Raw genomic sequence first — 17,060 nt, 5'->3', positions numbered from 1 at the left:
ATATGCTTTTGCCACTGCCCATGTTCATGGGGCCTTATACAAACAGAGAGGACTATTAACATCAGAAAATAAATAAATAAATAATAAAGCAAAAATACTAGCCCTCCTTGAGGCCACATAGTATCCAAAAATAGTGGCCATCATACATTGTCTGGGGCACCAGAAAGATAACTTGTTTGAGACCCAAGGCAACCCTACTACAGATTTGACTGCCAAAGAGGCCACATTAAAACCAGTGGGGCCATTTGATTCTTTAATAGTTGCTCCGGCACCTCAATTGCTGCCGACTCCCCATTTTACTAAAGAAGAAGTAGAACATGCTAAGATCTTAAAAGCCTCCTACAATGCCATGAATTAGAAAATTCTTCCAGACCACAGGATTTATTTGCCACAGGCTCTAGGCAGATTGCTGATTAAACAGATACATCAAGGAACACACCTCGGATCCACAAAATTAACTGAACTTTTAAAAAATATTATTACATCCAAGATCTTGACAAAATAACAAAAGACATTGTTACAAGATATGAAATTTGTTCACAAGTAAATCCAGGGCCAAAATCAAGGCTGCCCATTGGAACCAGAATGCAAGGAACCAACCCTGGCGAACACTGGGAAACTGACTTCACTGAGGTAAAACCTGGACAATATGGGTTTTGCTACCTTTTGTTGTTCACAGACGCTTTTTCTGGATGGGTAGAAGCCTTTCCTACCAAAACTGAAACCGCTCAGATACCACTAAAAAATTGTTACAAGAAATTGTCCCCAGATTCGGCCTACCTGTCACCTTGGGGTCTGACAATGGCCCAGCTTTCACAGCCAAATTTCCCAATTATTAGCTAAAACATTAAAAATAAATTGGAATTTACATTACATTTATAGGCCACAAAGTTCAGGACAGGTAGAACGAATGAATCAGACTTTAAAAGGAAAACTTACCAAATTAAAACCAGACTGGCGAGAACTGGGTGAGCCTCTTTCCCGTTGCTCTCCTAAGGGCTAAATGCACCCCCTACATACAAGGAATTATACCCTCTCTGTTGCCTTGCCTCAGAGATGATAAACTTGCTGAAATCACTAACCATAACCTTCTTCAGTCTATGCCAGATTCACCCCTTCATCAGAGAGGCCTACCCACTGACAAAAGCAATTGGTCAGTTCTGCAAAAAGGCCTCCTGTAATTTGAGAGGGGTTACATTGAATCTATTGATCAATCTGGGAAAAATTGACATCTTAACAATATTGTCTTCTAGTCCATGAATATAAAATGTCTCTGCATTTATTTAGATTGTCTTTAATTTCTATTAGCAGTATTTTGTAGTTTTCAACAGACAAGCCTTGCATGCTTTTGTTAAATTTGTTCCTAAACATTTTATTCTTTTCAGTGCTATTGTGAATGAAATTGTTAAGTTCATTTTCAGACTGTTCATTGCTAGCATATAGAAGAACAATTGCTTTTTTCATTTTAATCAGGTCCTCAAACTTAACAAACATGTTTAGTTCTAGTAGCTTTTTGTATGGATTCCTCAGTATTTTCTACACACAGGACCATACCATCTATGGATAAAGACAGTTTTACTTGTTCCTTTCCAATCTGGACCTCCTTCTTTGTCATGAGCAGACTGGCTAGCATACAATGCTGGCCCCATACAATGCTGCATAAATGGCAAGAATGAACATGCTTGCTTTATTCCTCAGTTTATAGGAAAAGCACCCAGTTTTTCACCATTAAGTATGATGTTAGCTGTGGGCTTTTTTTAGATGCACTTTATTAGGTTGAGAAAGGTGCTTTCTATTCCTAGTTTATTGAGAGTTTTTCCAATTAAATAACAATTTTACAATGTAAAGTGCTTTGATAAAAAGATTTACACCAAGTGGTCAATCTGACAATGTTATAAAAAGTTAATTTTTTTCTCTTTGCTGTGGTCATTGTGTCCTACACAGAGGCTGGACCTATCTGAATGTGCAGCAGCAGCTGTACCCATATACAATCCACGCAATCAGTCTAACAAGCTGGAGTATATATGGCTCTAGGGAAACCTGTTGTTTCTATACCAACCATTCAGGTGTTATTAGAGACAGCCTTGCATTAGTCAGAAAACACATTAAAGAAAGAAAAGAGTCATATAATAATAATAAAAATTGGTTTGAAAATCTTTTCCTGGTCACCTTGGTTAATGAGTATAATCAGTCAAACTCCTTTTCTTACGTACTAAGTACAACAAATTAAGTACCAATGAATCAATGATTTGATTCCTTCCTAAAGAGGAGTTGGGAATGAAATAGAGCTCTCTACACCCTCATAACATACACTATCTGCTTCTGTAGAATTGCTTGCTTAACCTAAGTAATTCCATTTTGCCCCCTGTCTGACCTGCAGAGTACCCCACCTTCTGCATGAGAAACCATTGACCTTCTCATAGAAACAAAAAACAATTGCATAGAAACAGGAGCCATACACAGTGAACTATTACATGGGAACAGGAACCATACACAATGAAAACTTGTATGCTTGATTGTTCGGACAGCTCATTCTCAGCCTCTGTGACCTAGCTCCCTAGCTTACTTTGTGCACCTGGACAAACCCATGTGCCAACAGGATGTAGTTTTTGTCTTTAAAAATCCCACAAGACCAAAGCCCAAGGCCACTCTTCCTTGGTTGCTCCTTGGGAGACAGATGATGGCCAGCTGGAGTGAATAAACTGCCCTTTTCTGCACAAGTGGTGTGTAAGTGCATTTCTTGTGGGAGGGTGCCTCACAACAACTGCTTGGAATTTGCCTTGAAAGAGTATTTGCCAGATGAGTGCACTGATTTTACTTAGATTGTGTATTTAAGATTAATAAAAACAGATAATTTGGAGAAAACAATAATCCAAGCCATGCCATATTTTTGTTTTGAGGAGGCCTCCATGAGTGCTGATGGAGATGGCAGAGTCTATAGTCCCCCTCCAAAGCCAGCCTTGGGGAGGCCAGTGAGTCCCTGAGGCCTGGGACTGGTGTTTAAATGTTGCTTTGCCCCACACGGATTTGTCACCGCACTTCCCCTGGGTGATGGAGCCACAAAGGATTACTCAAAGCTCATCTCTTCTGAGCAGTGAGAGAGCCCAAAGTGGTTAATCTCCCCCAGAACCCTCAAGCAAGAGGCAACCCTTCCTTGGGAAATTAACCCTGAATTGGGGTTCTCTTCCTGCATTTATTTTCCAGACCAGGAAGTTACAGGAAGAGAACATAGGTGGGGTTATAGTTTAACAATATAGGCTGGTAACTTTCAGTGAAACAAGTCAGATGACATTCCATTAGACAATTAAGTGATCCACCAACAAAAGCTTGATCTTAGCAAACATTCCTTCTCCCTCCAGCAATTTTCCAGTATCTTCACATATCAATCAGTAACCTGTCTGTCTTTGACCCAGCAACCTTGCTGTGCCACAAATCTTTATCTTACACCAGAGACTTTATAGCCTGAGGAAATTTTTCTGTCCTTTGCAAGGTCAATATTTGACACTGCAAGGCTTTGTAAAACCAGGCCCCATGAAGTACATTGGCTTTAAAAATCCTCTACAATTAAATCAAAGGGAGGAGACCTTCTGCTTTGGAGAATTATAAGGATGGCCAAGACATGAAAAGGACAGCTTTTTCTTGACACCACTTCTCAGCATCTCACATCCACCCCTTTGGCTACTTCCTGCATAAAGGGCTATTAAACTCATCCTTGCTGGGGAAGGTTCCTCGGGGAAGTCTGCCCCAGCTCCCAACCCATAGGAAGGACTAAGTTGGCAGAAGTCTCTGATAGGAAGACATCTCATTCCAAGAGTTCTGGTCCTGGAGCCACCTTCCTCTGCTTGTGTAAATCGAGAAAGTGTGTTGAGTCTCCCTGGGTCTATCTGACTTCTAGACAAACCATTGCTTCTGTTGTTTACATATCCAGGGCACCTTAGTGCAAATAACAAATGGACAGAGTAAACAAGATCAGGGAAACAGTCTTTGAAAAGCACAAAGAGCTGTGTAAATGTGAAGCTCTTAAAACCTGCCTTGTAAGAGACGTGCAAACACTCTAAAAGCAAAGACATAGCACGAATACCAAAAGATTCATAGAAAGAAAAAAAAAAGCCCATGTCTCTTGCTCCTTCTATTTGTGCCTCGCCTTCTTCCTCCTTCCCTCCTTTCCTTGTTTCCAGATCAGGACCAGTGAAAACAAGAGCCAGCTTCTGTGCTCACCTCTGCCTAAAATTATGGAGCATCCCTCTGCAGAGGAGGAGCCTGGGCAGGCAGGGTAGCTGCGGAGCTCCAGGGCTCTGGGTCCTCATGCAGGCCAGCACCAAGCAGGGCCCAGGAGGGCAAGGGCAGGCCACAGGCACTGAGCAGCTTGTGTGGACACAGCCTGGCCTGGTCCTGGAGGAGCACATGGCTCCTGTCCCAGGGTGCTCTGGGGAGACAAGGACAAAAACAATAAAAGCTGACAGGTACGGAGAGGATACAAAGTATCAAGCACTGGTTCTAAACACTTTAACATAATAACACACTTAATCCCACAAACCTCATGAGATTCATGTTACTGTTGTACCTGATGCAAATGTTCAGGAAATAATTTCTTTACAGCAAGTATTTAGAGGAGACAATCTGTTTGGAGGGCTCTCTGAAAAGTTACCCTCAGACCGCAAGGGAGCAGGAGCAGAGAGAGCACTGGCGGGATGGGGGTGCTGTCAGGGAGGGCCCCCCAAAGAGGGGATGATGGAGCAAACTGGCAAAGTGAGCAGGGACTTGGATCCACTCATTCCTTTATTCATCCATTTCTTCCAAAAACATCTACAGCACCTTTTAAATTCCAGACACTGCTGAGGAACCGAGGACACAGAGAGAATAAAACGCAGTTCCTGCCCTGGAGAACTCACAGTCCATTAGAGAGAACAGACATGGGTATAACAATGACAGCCCTTACAGAAGGGCTGTGTCAGATCTGCACAGTCTTGTGAGCAGGGGGGTGCCCATGGGGCCACCAGCTAGACACAAGGGGAGGCACACCAGCCAGAGGGGTGCACACAAGGGAGAGAGAAGGACAGCAGGGACCAGCCCGTCATCTCACCTGGCTGAGGAGCTGGGTGCCCAGGGAGGGGAAGGGGAGGGGAGAGGAAGGCTGGGCTCAGACACAGAGGGATGTGAATGCCCAGCTACAGGGCTTGGGGGACGCTGGAGGATAATAGCCAGGGAGGAAGACGTGATCATACTAACCTGAGAAAGGAGGGACAGGATGGCTGGCAGGGAGGGGACACAGGTGCTGAGCTGGGGTGGATGGTGAGGACAGGAGAGACCAGCAGGGGAGGAGGAGCAGAAGGAGCTGAGGCTTCCCTCAGGGTTTGAAATGAGGCCAGGTGCGGATGATGTTGTACAAAGCCTGCCCAGGGGACAGAATGTTGGCCACATCACTGTGGCCCACCAGCAGGTAGTTGGGAGTCAGGTAGCCCTCGACCACAGCACACTGGATCAGGTCCTGGGCTGCCTCCAGCGACTTGGCATTCGGAGGCTTTTCTGCAAAACACATTAATCGCATCAATCATTAGGATCTCAAGGTTAGTTGCTTAGATTAGGAACAAGAACTGAAATTCCAGTCTCCCTCCTCCCCCACCCCACCACATCTCACCATCACGATAACAACAAATTCATATAAATTCTGGCAGTCAGTCACAAAAGGAAGACAAGGTCATTGTGTTCCCTGATCCCTCCTTGTCAAAGTTTCTTCCAGAAAGTTCTGTTCTGGGGGAGAACTACAGCACAACACACTACTTCTCAGCAAGTACAAAGCAGATACAGACGACTGGATTGTCCACTGCTTTGCCATAGCAGGCAGTAGTGCTCCCCAACGTTGTCACCATGCTTACCAAGGAAGGGGATGCATTCGCCTACTGAGCCATGAAAGCACTGTAGTTTGCAGAAGATTTTTTTCTCCCTTGCTCCATACTTGCCTGGGTATGGATATAAAGTGAGATGGAGCTCAGTATAGTAATGCGTAGACTTGGGGCAAACGTTCTGATTGGGAGGGGCTCCTGGTGACATTCATCCTGTACTGAGAGTCCACTTTAAAGTTAAGATGTTCCACTGACACTGCCAGGCACCACAATGCTGCCTATTTCCCCACAGAATGTTCCCCAGGTTTTCCACATATCAGTTCATCACCCAGAATCCCTCTGCCCCATGCTCTCCCCTTACCTACAAAGTTGCCCATGAAGGCAATTCCTAGGGCAATATCATTGTATCCATAGGTGTGTGCGCCTTGGATATGCCAGCCGAGTCCTTCATATACGCCACCATCCTGGCCCACCAGGAAGCTAGGGTTGGACAAAGGAAAATGAAGAAAGTCACTCTGGGAAGCAGAATTTGCTTTATTCGCTCTTTCAATCATTAATTCTTCTTTTATCCATTTATCAGGTATTGACAGGATGTCTCTCATGTGCCAATGTGCACAGAAACAAGACAAAAAACAAAAACAAAACAAAAAAAAAGCAATCACAATCCACTGCAGTGAGGCCTTTGTCCCCATCACTCCACTGAATCTGACCCCTCCAGGGTGACCCGTATGGGGCCTCCTTGACACTAAGTACAATGGACACTAATTTCACTTCTGGATTACACTGATGCTGTTGACCACTCTCTTGTTGACTTGCTCTCTTCTCTGGGCTTCCACGAGGCTGCGTCTCCTGGTTGTCCTCCACCCTGCCTTCCCTCAGGTCCCTCTGCCATCCCGTCTTCCTTTCCTCACATGTGGTGCTCCTCTGGACTCTGGTCTCACCCTTCTCTCTGCTCACTCAACATATTCACCCTGGACAATCATCCACTCCCATAGCTTCAATTACTATCTATAAAAACCAGCACATCCAAAGGAACTCATCTTCTTCTGCAATTTCCCCAGCCAGAAAATAGGGTATCGTCCTGAGTGATCACATGCACATCAGAGCTGGAGACGACACATCGGGAGGCTGGAGTGGGAGGGGGATACCGTAACAGGTTTTGAAAGTCAAAGAACAAGGATCAGTCTCTGAAGACTGAATGAAAAAGGCAAACAAACATACCCTCAGCTTCTGGAGTGTTCCATTCGAAATTTCCAAAGTCATAGTCAATTGTGTATTATCTGTGCTGAATAACTAAAGCGAGACTACAGAAAATCCTACAAAGTGCAGCAACAGTTTTCTTCTGTTTGCAAAGTCTGCTTTTAGAACAGGATTAAGAGGAGACAGTCAGCCCAGAACAACACATTTGCAAAAGCAAATTCACCTGAGACTTTGCAAAATGCGTTGTGATTACGTCACAGATGAATAATTGAAATTTATAATACTCTATCTAACCCTAAATCTCTTCTATGAAAATTTCAAGGCAATTTCCAAGTAGGTCCATTAGTTTAATGTGTTTCTTTATTGTGTTTCTATAAGGAACAAAGAGAGAATATTTTGATTTTACTCCCTGTCTTCAAACAGACCAAGTACTGTTGTCCCTATTGCAGAGATAAGACAAGAGAAGCCTGGGGAGGTCAAAAGTTCCTGTATCTATTAAAGTAGGGTAAATAAAACCTGAGGAATGGCAGGATTCTGATATCTGAGAGAGTGAGTTTGGGGTTGGGCCAGACCAAGGTGGGGGGTGAGCAGGGCCTTTGTTGGTGAGAAGGGATTACATAAAAAGGCACAGCCCTCTCGTGGCCTTGCCTATGGGCCTCACGGTCTTGCTTTATCAGTACTGCTTCTTTTCAGTCTCCCCAACCACTTGTGGAGAATATAGCCAAGAGAGATAACTAACCCTTAACTATGCTCTGAATGACACTCAGTCCAGAGTCTTGCAAGAATAAAATATGGTGCCTTACACAAAGCACCTGGCAGGTGGGGCTCAGTGAATACTGATTCCCTCCCCAGCCTTCCTTCCTACAGCCCTGAAGAGAAAGAGAGTCATGTTTCCGCTGATCCCACTTACTGATATCCGATGTCACAAAAGTTCCGTATGTCCATGTGGAGGGACTGTATTTCTCGGACTTCATTCAGGCAGTCCACAGATACATTGCAGGTTACCCCCGCAGTGTGGATGATAATGACGTATTTGGCTGGGAGGTTCATTTTAGGGCAGTGTGTCTCTCTGGCTTCCCAAGCAGATCGTGTGATGATGTTGGGGCAAGCTGTGGGGAGATGAAAAACCAAAGGCTTGGGAATTTGCCTTTATTCCTCATCAACAATCTCACAACTACAGGCTGGGTTACTCCTCAGTCTCTCCCCAACCTCCAGCACCCACGGACATATCCTAACATGAACTTGGCTGTAAGATTCTGGGAAGGTCCAGATGGAGATTGTCTGGGTCGGGCGGATGGAGCCAGGGAGCAGTGGCAAAAATCTACAGGATCAGATAACTATAGGAAGCAGTGTGCAAGCAAAAGGGAAAGGACTGTTGATTGTACAGAGGCATGATCATTTTCTTCAAAAGACAAAGTACACCCACATGTTGACATACACTTTACAAATATATGCAGGTGTGTGTACTTGTGTAACAGTATGCAGAGATCAGCTGTCTGAACTGAGCACATGTATATGGAAATAATTTGAAATCTATAAAGAACTCTACAAATATTAAGTTGTTATCATCACTGAAGATAGGACCTGTCCAAAAGCAAGAAAAACTTTATTTCAAGATTTATAACATTAAAAAACTAATTTTAAAAAAAACATTATTGAGTCCAAGAAAAGGCCCACTCTAGCAGAGAGTTAGACTACTGAAAAGTGCTTACTAATTTTGTAGGTTTTAAGTGGCTGCTTTTTCACTCCAAAATAGTGCATCATTTTTATTACTCAGCTTCTTGGAATATTCACTCTGATAGCAGCATAATCTGTGAACTCGGGTTTTTCCCAGCTCTACAGCCATTTTGTAGATTGGCTGGTTTTCGCATTTAGAAAGGCATGTGTGTGTGTGTGTGTGTGTGTGTTGTGTGTATTCACATAGTGCACACGAATATGTATATATGTTTATCCCGCTCCGTTTCCATGCTTTATTCTTCTGCATAACTTCCATGCCGTCTAACAGCATACATATTCTACTTGCTGGTTTGTTCCTTTTCTGTCTTTCCTCACTGGAGTGTAAGCTTCCTGAAGGTGGAGAGTTTTGTCTGCTTTGTTTATGCTGTATGCTCAGTACCTAGAAAAGTGCCTGCTCTTCAGTAAATATTTGTTGATTGAGTGAAAATCTGTGCACACATTTTGTGTTAGGAATGAGTCTATGGCCATATCATTCTAGTGGGATGGAGAAGAGGCCAGGAAGTTGCCCTCTAAGAGTTTTTCCAGATCTCAGAGTTAATGATAGGGATGAGATGTTCTTGGTCCAAGAATCCGATGCGAGCCCAACAGGAAAGACCACTCCCAAGTGTGGCTGGTGGTGACGAGGAGGGTGAGGCGGGATTGAGGCTCTTACCTTTCCTGGGCATCACTGCATGTTGAGGGTCCAGGCAGATTTCTTCTTTCAAGAGAAGTGGCTGAATATATCGGGGTGACAGGTGACCCTTCTGGATGGCATAGGAGATTAGGCCCTCTGCAGCTGATAAGGCAGCAGGGCTGGGACTGCTGCCTTAAAAAGGATAACATGAAACATAGAACTGTCAGTAAGAAACTTCATCCTGGACTAGACACCTGGAAGGAGGATAAGATGACCACCTGAGCCTGAATAACGGGTGGAGGGGAGGGGAAAAAAAAGGACAGAGGGCCTAAGAGAGAAGGACCACTTTGACAGAGCTCTCAGCAGCCAATGGCAACTTCTTCCAAGTGCCACACTAAGACTTTGTCCATTCCATCTCTAGCCGAAAGGTCTGGGAGGCAGTAAAAAATCCATGCAGAGGGAGGCCCACCTGATCAAGTCAGGTATGCCCTAGCACAGGGGAAAGGCTGACAGTATTTGCTGAGTAGCTCCCATGATCTGGCATGTGGCAAGCTCTTTACATCCATTAATTCATGCAATTCTCACAGAAAACTTCTGAGATAAATGCTATTGTTAGCCCAGACTGTCAGATGAGTATACTGACAAGTGCCAGTTATTCATCTATTAGACCTCAACTTTATCGTTGCTCTCCTCTGTTTTTCAGGGGGCTAGAAACCCTGACCTCCTTGCCTGCTGGCTTCTGGTTAGTTCCTACCAACGGAAGATATTGGAAGAAGAGACAAGCCATGCTTTTCCGCCTCTGGCAGCCACAGCATCGGAGTCAGACAACTTCAGACTCCAGAAGTGATGGCAACAACTGTGAGCTCAAGCAACATTGGTGGTGGCTTCTGCAACGTCACAGGACTTCAGACCAGAGAAGAGGAAGAGGACAAAAGGAATGCATATCATAGAATCCAAGGGAGAAAGAAAAGGATTTCAGGAGAAGGGCGATCATCAGAGAAGACAGTATGATGTCAGCTGAAAAGATAAGAGCGTTGAGACTAGGAAGTGGGGGAAGAGAGTGTAGACAGCTCTCTGGTGAGGGTCAGAGGGAATGACCATTACCTATCTTACTGCCAAAGAAGGCGATACCCAGGGACACATTGTTGTAGCCCTGGCTGTGCAAGCCTTGGACGTTCCAGCCAACACCTTCGTAGACTCTGCCGTCATCCCCAACCAGGAAGCTGCCAAGCAAGGAAATATGGGTTTAATGGCAAATCCCTGTAAGACAAAACCTCTCACCGATCCTCAAAAGGAAAATGGGTTCTAGAGGCTCATAAATAAATACTGTGCTTCAATAACATGATAATGGGGCGGTGGGGTGAGAGACAGAATAACCAATTTTAAACACCCCCAAGACATCAGAATATATGTTAATCTCTGTTGTGACTTAGCTTTCATGTGTTTTTCAGAACCTCACTTTAAAAATACTCATATGGTTCAAAGTGCAATTTAAATGTGTGACTCTCAAGGACTAGAGGACATTAATTCAATATTTTTCAAGGGCTTGAGAATTCATCATGTTTTTAAATTATACGGCAAAGCACTTGAACATTTTTTAAAACAATGGCTCAAAATTCAGGAATATCTTTATATTGACTTTTTCTTCAATTTCTCCTTAGGAATTCCTTTAAGCTCTTCTTTATCACAGAAATTTGTTTAGAGTGATCCTTTTTTGCAGTTTATTTTTTAAATCAAATGCATATATTCTTTTATTCTACCTCTCCTTCCTTTTCTTCCTCTTTATAATTTCTAGTTCTCCACTTTCCAATCACAGACTTCAGAACTGAGATTTTCACAACTCTTATCATGTTCATTCTTTAACAGATCATGAGTTTCCACAGCAAACTCAACACAGAAAATACATTTTCCCAAGGTCAAGTAAAGACCCTGATTTGAGTCAGGCCAACTTGCCACTGCACTGACATTGGCCCAAGGAACAAGTGCGGGAGCCCAAGTGAGGCCACAATTTCCCTGGCTTTGCTGCCAGTACTTTCAGCAGGTTCCTCTGTCACTTCTGCAGCAGCCTTTGCTTAGTCCAACATGAACAGTTCCTTATGGCTACAGGCAGCTGCATTGTAAAAATTGTAGATTGTCACTGCAGAAACCTGACTTAGACATGCAGTGGCTGAAATCACTTAGAAATACAGCGGCTGAAGTAGGCAACACAGCGGTGACAACTGCAGGATGGTGGAGGTGCTCGTGGAGGGAGAGCAGATGGGCTACGGTTAATACAGCCCCCACAGAGGGTGGGCACAGAAGACCCTGCCATCCTTGGGGCAGTAATGGCTTCCACCAGGGCCCCCAGCTGCTCTTACTTACTTGTGTTTAAAATAAGTAAATAAGAAGACATGATTATCCTTCCCAAAATGAATAATTCAGAAATCATTTATACTTGTCCTTAGAATTTCACAGGGGAAAGCCCTCTGTCTCTCTCCTTCTACGTATATATAACATCGTCCCTGAGGCCATAAGGAAAGGTCTGGGCCCCCACCCATAATCCTCAGCGTGGATACTGGGTGCACAGTGTAAGGATCTTCCACGCCTCATGCTGTGTGAGCATGGGGCTCTCCTCCCACCACTCCCAACGCTCACTCTTCTCCATGTGCTCCCCGGCCACCCTGCCGTGGTCGCCCTTCAGGGTAATAAGTGGGAAACCGCTTCACAGGGTCCAAGCCCTGCCTGTGTGGGGACGTGGAACAAGGGCCACATCAACAGGCAGGCTCTGCACAGTTTGACTTTGAGCAGAGTCTGTAGTTTCCCTACACCATGGCCTTCTGGTCTGTGAAATAAGTGTGGTGATATGTGTGCTACCCATTCCTCGGAGGAGCTGGGAGACCTAACTGGGTAATATTTGCCAAGACCTTTGCAAACTGTAAATGTTCAGTGAGCTCCAAGGGTGTGACGAGTTAATACATAACCTTCCCTGCCTCTCGTCAGGAGCTCCCAGGGTCAAAGACCGCTTATATAAATAGCTCAGAGCAGTCCTCCTAACGACCCCCAGAGGATTTTGGATTTTGTTTGATTTCCTTTATAACATTTTTTATTCATTATAAAAGCAACACAAATGAAGCCCAGAAAATGGGATGTGGGAAGCCCAGGAGGGAAGTGGGAAGCGCCCTAAGAGGGGTAACTTCGGGTGTGGGCTTTGGGGACCTATCCAGCCTCTTACTTGTATGCCACGTCGCACCAGCCTTCGGTGTGGACAGAATGGGACTGTAGGCCCCGCAGCACCTGGCTGCAAACGTTCTGCTCCTGACACTCCATCCCCATGAGCTGGTCCGTTATAACGTAGGCCACGGGCAGGGTCAGCGGGGCCCTGCAGGTGAGGGGTCTCACCCCCCACTCCTTGCGGGAGACTATGGTGGGAGCATCTGCAGGGAGACCACAGGATGGCATGTAGCAGGTCCTACTCATTTCCCCCACAGGCTGTCCATGCTGCCCTGAGTCCTCCCAGCTGGGGCCCTTCCCGCCCTGCTGCAGAGGGAGAGGCCCCGGAGGAGGCTCAGCCCACAGCCTCCCCGTCTCACCTCCACGGCCCCGCCTGGCTGAACATCCACCCAGATGGACTCTGCATTCAGTCCGGGGAGTCAGGCCACCTTCTTCCCTCAAGGACAAATCCCATCCTCAGCTCCTCTCTGGCCTGCTCCATGCTCCCGTCCTTCAGAAAGCATCCCCAGCCAACACCCCATGCCCAGCCCTGGAGTTCGGGGCTGCCTTCTCCGAAGCACCAACAGCGGATGCTTCAAGATGCTTTTGCTCCTGCTCTCTGTCTGTGCTTTTTGTCTCGTCCTCCCCTCAGAGCAGTGACTTTGAAGGAAGCACTGTCAGTCTCCTCCACTAGGGACTCCAGAGCCCACAGGAAGTTCCAAGAACATAGGGCATATGTCTCTTTCTTCCTGACAAAAACTCACTAGGGGCAGGGCTCTGGTGTCCCCACGTAAGACTGTAGGTTCCCTGAGGGCTCCCCTTCTCTATCCTCATCTTGGGAGCTCTCTTAGTATGAGACATCCTATAATACTAAGCTGGGGGTGCAGGACATGTCTTTTCTCCTGGGTTTTCTCTCCTTTCTCTCTCTTTAGGCAAAGAAGCCCACCTTTGTCTTAGGACTCAGGACCATCCATAGGAGTAGTTGGCAGATGAATCCCTTGAGATTCCACCCCACCCCACTCACTCTCAGCCCAGACATAATCAGGTCCTGAGAAACATTTCTGGTCACCTAAGAAACCCCAGCCAATCCACAAAGTGCCTCACCATTGCGATGCTTGTGAATGAGCTGGGAGATGCCAGCAAACAGGTCCAGAAGCCTCTCAGAGATGCCCCTGACTTGGGTTTCATTCAAGGAGAACTGTGGGTTCCGAGAATCTCTCCCTGCAAAGGAATATTGGTGCTGGTCCTCAGAGGACACCAGGCCCACATGTTCAGAGCATAAGCTATACATCCCCACCCACATTCCACAGCCTCTTGGCCTCCCTGGATCCCCAGCGTCCTCCAGGAAGCAACACAGAGGAGAACCACAGGTGTCTCTGGCCTCGTCCTGACTCAGCTTGCCACATCTGCTCCAAAGAGGCTTTCATTCTCCCGCCCTCCCCACAGCTCCTTTCACTCCAGGAACACTGCAGTCCCTCCTGCCACCTCATCTGTGCAGTGCTGCCTTTCCTGGTTCCCCCACACATGGCATTAGTCCCACGGGTGCCCATCAGAGTGTCACATACCAGGAGGGTCATCATTGTTGTGAGCTAGCACTCATGCATGTGTAAGCACCTGTTGATGCCAGGCAAGGTTCTTGTAACATAGAAATATGCAGGTTATTGTAACTGTCTTCAAATACTGGATACTTTAGAACAGGCCTTATTAAGGATTAGCCCTCATTTCCACTGCCCCATTCAGTACCAGAGGTCGTGGAGCAATAACCAGCATCTGTCTGCTGAGCCTTGGGCCTCCTGACCCTCCAACTGTGGCCTGGGGGTGGTGGGGGCAGGGGGAGCCGCAGTCCCTGATGGAAGCATATCTCCAGACCTGAGCAGACCTGCCACTCACAACATCTCCCACAGGCCAGCTCTGTGGTTTATAAAGCATGTTCAAGGACACTATAAGGATTGTGACTTACAACAGCTTTATGAGATAAGCAAAGCAAAATAACTACTCCCTCTTTACAGATGGAAAACTGAGGCTCATAAAGGTTAAGTGACTTGTCCAATAAGACACAGGTTTTAAGCAGTAAACTCAGATCCAACCAAACTCTCTGACCCCATGACCGCTGCACTTGGCAGCTTCCCCAGTGTTGTCAGATAGTCTGTGGCCTGTTTCTCTGCCTATAAATCAAAGTCACTGAGGGTCTTCACCATGGTCCTGGGGGTCTGTCCTTCTATGAAATCAAGAGCAAATGTATGACAACACTGAGGCTGGCGTGTGCTGGACAGCTGGAGAGACTGCTGAGGATGGGAGCCCCTCTCACAGGGGAGGGGGCCAGGGCGGGGCTGTGACGGGGAAATAAGGACTGGGGAGGAGGAGTGATGAGCCACAGGACTCCCAGAGCGGAAGAACATCCACCTGGCCAGAGCCAACAGGTGCAGGGCATGTGCAGGGCAGGTACGGGCAGGAATCAGGAGATTGGAGTGATGGATAAACACAACTCACTGCCTCACTTGGGCAAGTTAGTTCCCCATTCGTAAAATGAAAGGCTGAGCGATGTGTTCCCTGATCTGTGAGTTTCTCCAACACTAACTCCAAGCTATCCTATTAGATTAGCTGTCTAAGTAGCAGAAGACAGAGAGAGGGCTAAAGTACATTATTCTTTCAAAACAGTGTCTATACTTATAAGACAACACGGAAAACATGTCCAATATTGAAGAATCACCAAACCCACTTCCATTTTAATTCAACAGCATTTATTTATTGAGCGTTTGCTATGTGTCTAATCATATATATGAAACCATAAGAAATATTCTTGACGTAGTAAAAGGGCATTGCTACTCTCAAGGAATTTGCTTTTATTTACCAATATAGATCCAAATGCTGGGTTTAACTATGATTGGTATAATAATGATGGTGATGATAATTAAATCATAGCTACAAATTACCTGGCCTACATTACTTGAGCATTGTGCTAAATGGCTCACACTTGTTATCTAATTTAATCATCAAAAATAACTCCAAGAAATCAGCAATATGATCTTTTTATCATGAAAGTAAATAAGACTCAAAGACACTGAATAACTTGTTGAGGATTGTAGCAAATGGCAGGGCAAGGATTTGAATGGAGAGCTGTGAACTCCAGATAAGTGCTCCAAATTGAAAAGCTACACTATCCTCTTGCAAAGGGGGAGCACTGGGCAGATTTCTATTATTCGACTTAAGGACAATTCTTCTGTTGCTCACCAAAAGCACTACTGATACAATGAAGGAAAACTTACCCCAGGCCTGGAGTCCCAGAGCAGAGAAGACCAGAAGCCAGCACAGCATCCTCTTACAGTCTCAGGACTCCAATAGGGAGTATGCACAGCAGTCCTGGGGGAGATGCTGACATTTAACGACCATGCACGCTCTGCAAACGGAGCACCACACACACACACGCATACACACACACACACACACACAAACACACACACGCATACACACACACAGACACACACGCACACACACACACGCACACAGACACACACACTGCATGGTGCCCTGTCTGCCTCCCTGCCATACCGTGGGCCTCCTGAGGGCCAGCACCTGGTTCGGGCAGATCAAGGTTCCCCACACACAGCAGTCGCTCAAGAAATGTAAGGACACTGAGGCCTATGTCACTCACCTACTCCCCACCCACCTCCTCTTATCCAGGAGCCCAGTGCCTGATCTGAGGACTTCCAGAGTAAATAATAACAATTCCTAAAATAATTGAGTAGTTGTTATGAGTAAATATCTAGTGTTGCGATTTTATTTTTAATCCTTACAAAATTCCTGTACAATAAACATTTTGAACTCCATTGTTATTTATAGATGAGAACACTGATGCTCAGACCAAATGGAGTTACAAATAGAGGCAGGCATGGGCTTCATCCCCTGCACTGTTTGAGAGTCAGAGGTTTGTAATGTCATCCAGTTCAGTCCCTCACTCTGCAAAGATTCCTGATGGATGCTCAACTAACATCTTCTTGAATAAGACTAATAATAATAACAAGAGTTACCACTTACTGATCGCATTCCGTATTCCCCGTATTTGCTGAGGACTCCACAGAGAGTTTAAGCAGTCTCACAATGACCTATGAGACCCACACTTATCATCAGGAAACTGGGCCTCAGAAAGCTGAAGTCACTTGCCCAAAGTTCCCCAACTAGTACAGGCAGAGTCAGGTCCATACCCAGGTCTGTCTGACTCCAGAGCCTCTGCCTGGAACTTCACAATCTGCTTGAGCTTCTGATAGAGACTCTCAACATGGGCCCAAGAGGTTAAACTACAGGATTGCTACAGCCCTTTCTAGCTCTAGGAATCTTTTCTGCTCTTTCAGGCAGAAATTAATTGCTTACTCAATCAAAATGAAATATCAGCTCCCTTAGTTGTCAATTAAAACATCAACTTTTACCGTAATTATCCTACTGAGAAACTATAGAGAGACTTTGGAGATAAAATGGGATAG

General features: G+C 45.6%; 1 protein-coding gene across 1 annotated transcript; it reads right to left on the bottom strand.

Moving 5' to 3' along the window:
- Window positions 1-5,262: 5,262 nt before the first annotated feature.
- On the bottom strand, window positions 5,263-15,897 carry PGLYRP3 (peptidoglycan recognition protein 3). The gene is made up of 8 exons (XM_008567638.1): window positions 15,832-15,897; window positions 13,697-13,780; window positions 12,605-12,819; window positions 10,498-10,616; window positions 9,433-9,585; window positions 7,954-8,152; window positions 6,205-6,323; window positions 5,263-5,526 (listed from the first exon to the last, which is right to left on the bottom strand). Exons 1-8 carry the CDS (start codon window positions 15,895-15,897, stop codon window positions 5,348-5,350), a joined length of 1,134 nt encoding a protein of 377 aa, XP_008565860.1. The 3' UTR covers window positions 5,263-5,347.
- Between the last annotated feature and the right edge of the window lie 1,163 nt (window positions 15,898-17,060).

The sequence above is a fragment of the Galeopterus variegatus genome, unplaced genomic scaffold, assembly GCF_000696425.1.
Source record: "Galeopterus variegatus unplaced genomic scaffold, G_variegatus-3.0.2 Scaffold334, whole genome shotgun sequence".
NCBI classification, from domain to species: domain Eukaryota; kingdom Metazoa; phylum Chordata; class Mammalia; order Dermoptera; family Cynocephalidae; genus Galeopterus; species Galeopterus variegatus.
Note: the sequence above shows the minus strand (reverse complement) of the source record. Positions and strands in the feature narration are given on the sequence as shown.

Bases quoted from the DNA above. Each gene is read 5' to 3' on its own strand.
- PGLYRP3 (XM_008567638.1), bottom strand. From the start codon at position 15,897: ATGCTGTGCTGGCTTCTGGTCTTCTCTGCTCTGGGACTCCAGGCCTGG. The intron at 13,781-15,831 runs GTATCAGTAGTG...CGGAACCCACAG, and splicing joins GGGGTAAGTTTTCCTTCATT to TTCTCCTTGAATGAAACCCA. The intron at 8,153-9,432 runs GTAAGAGCCTCA...ATCTCCCCACAG, and splicing joins TGCAGTGATGCCCAGGAAAG to CTTGCCCCAACATCATCACA.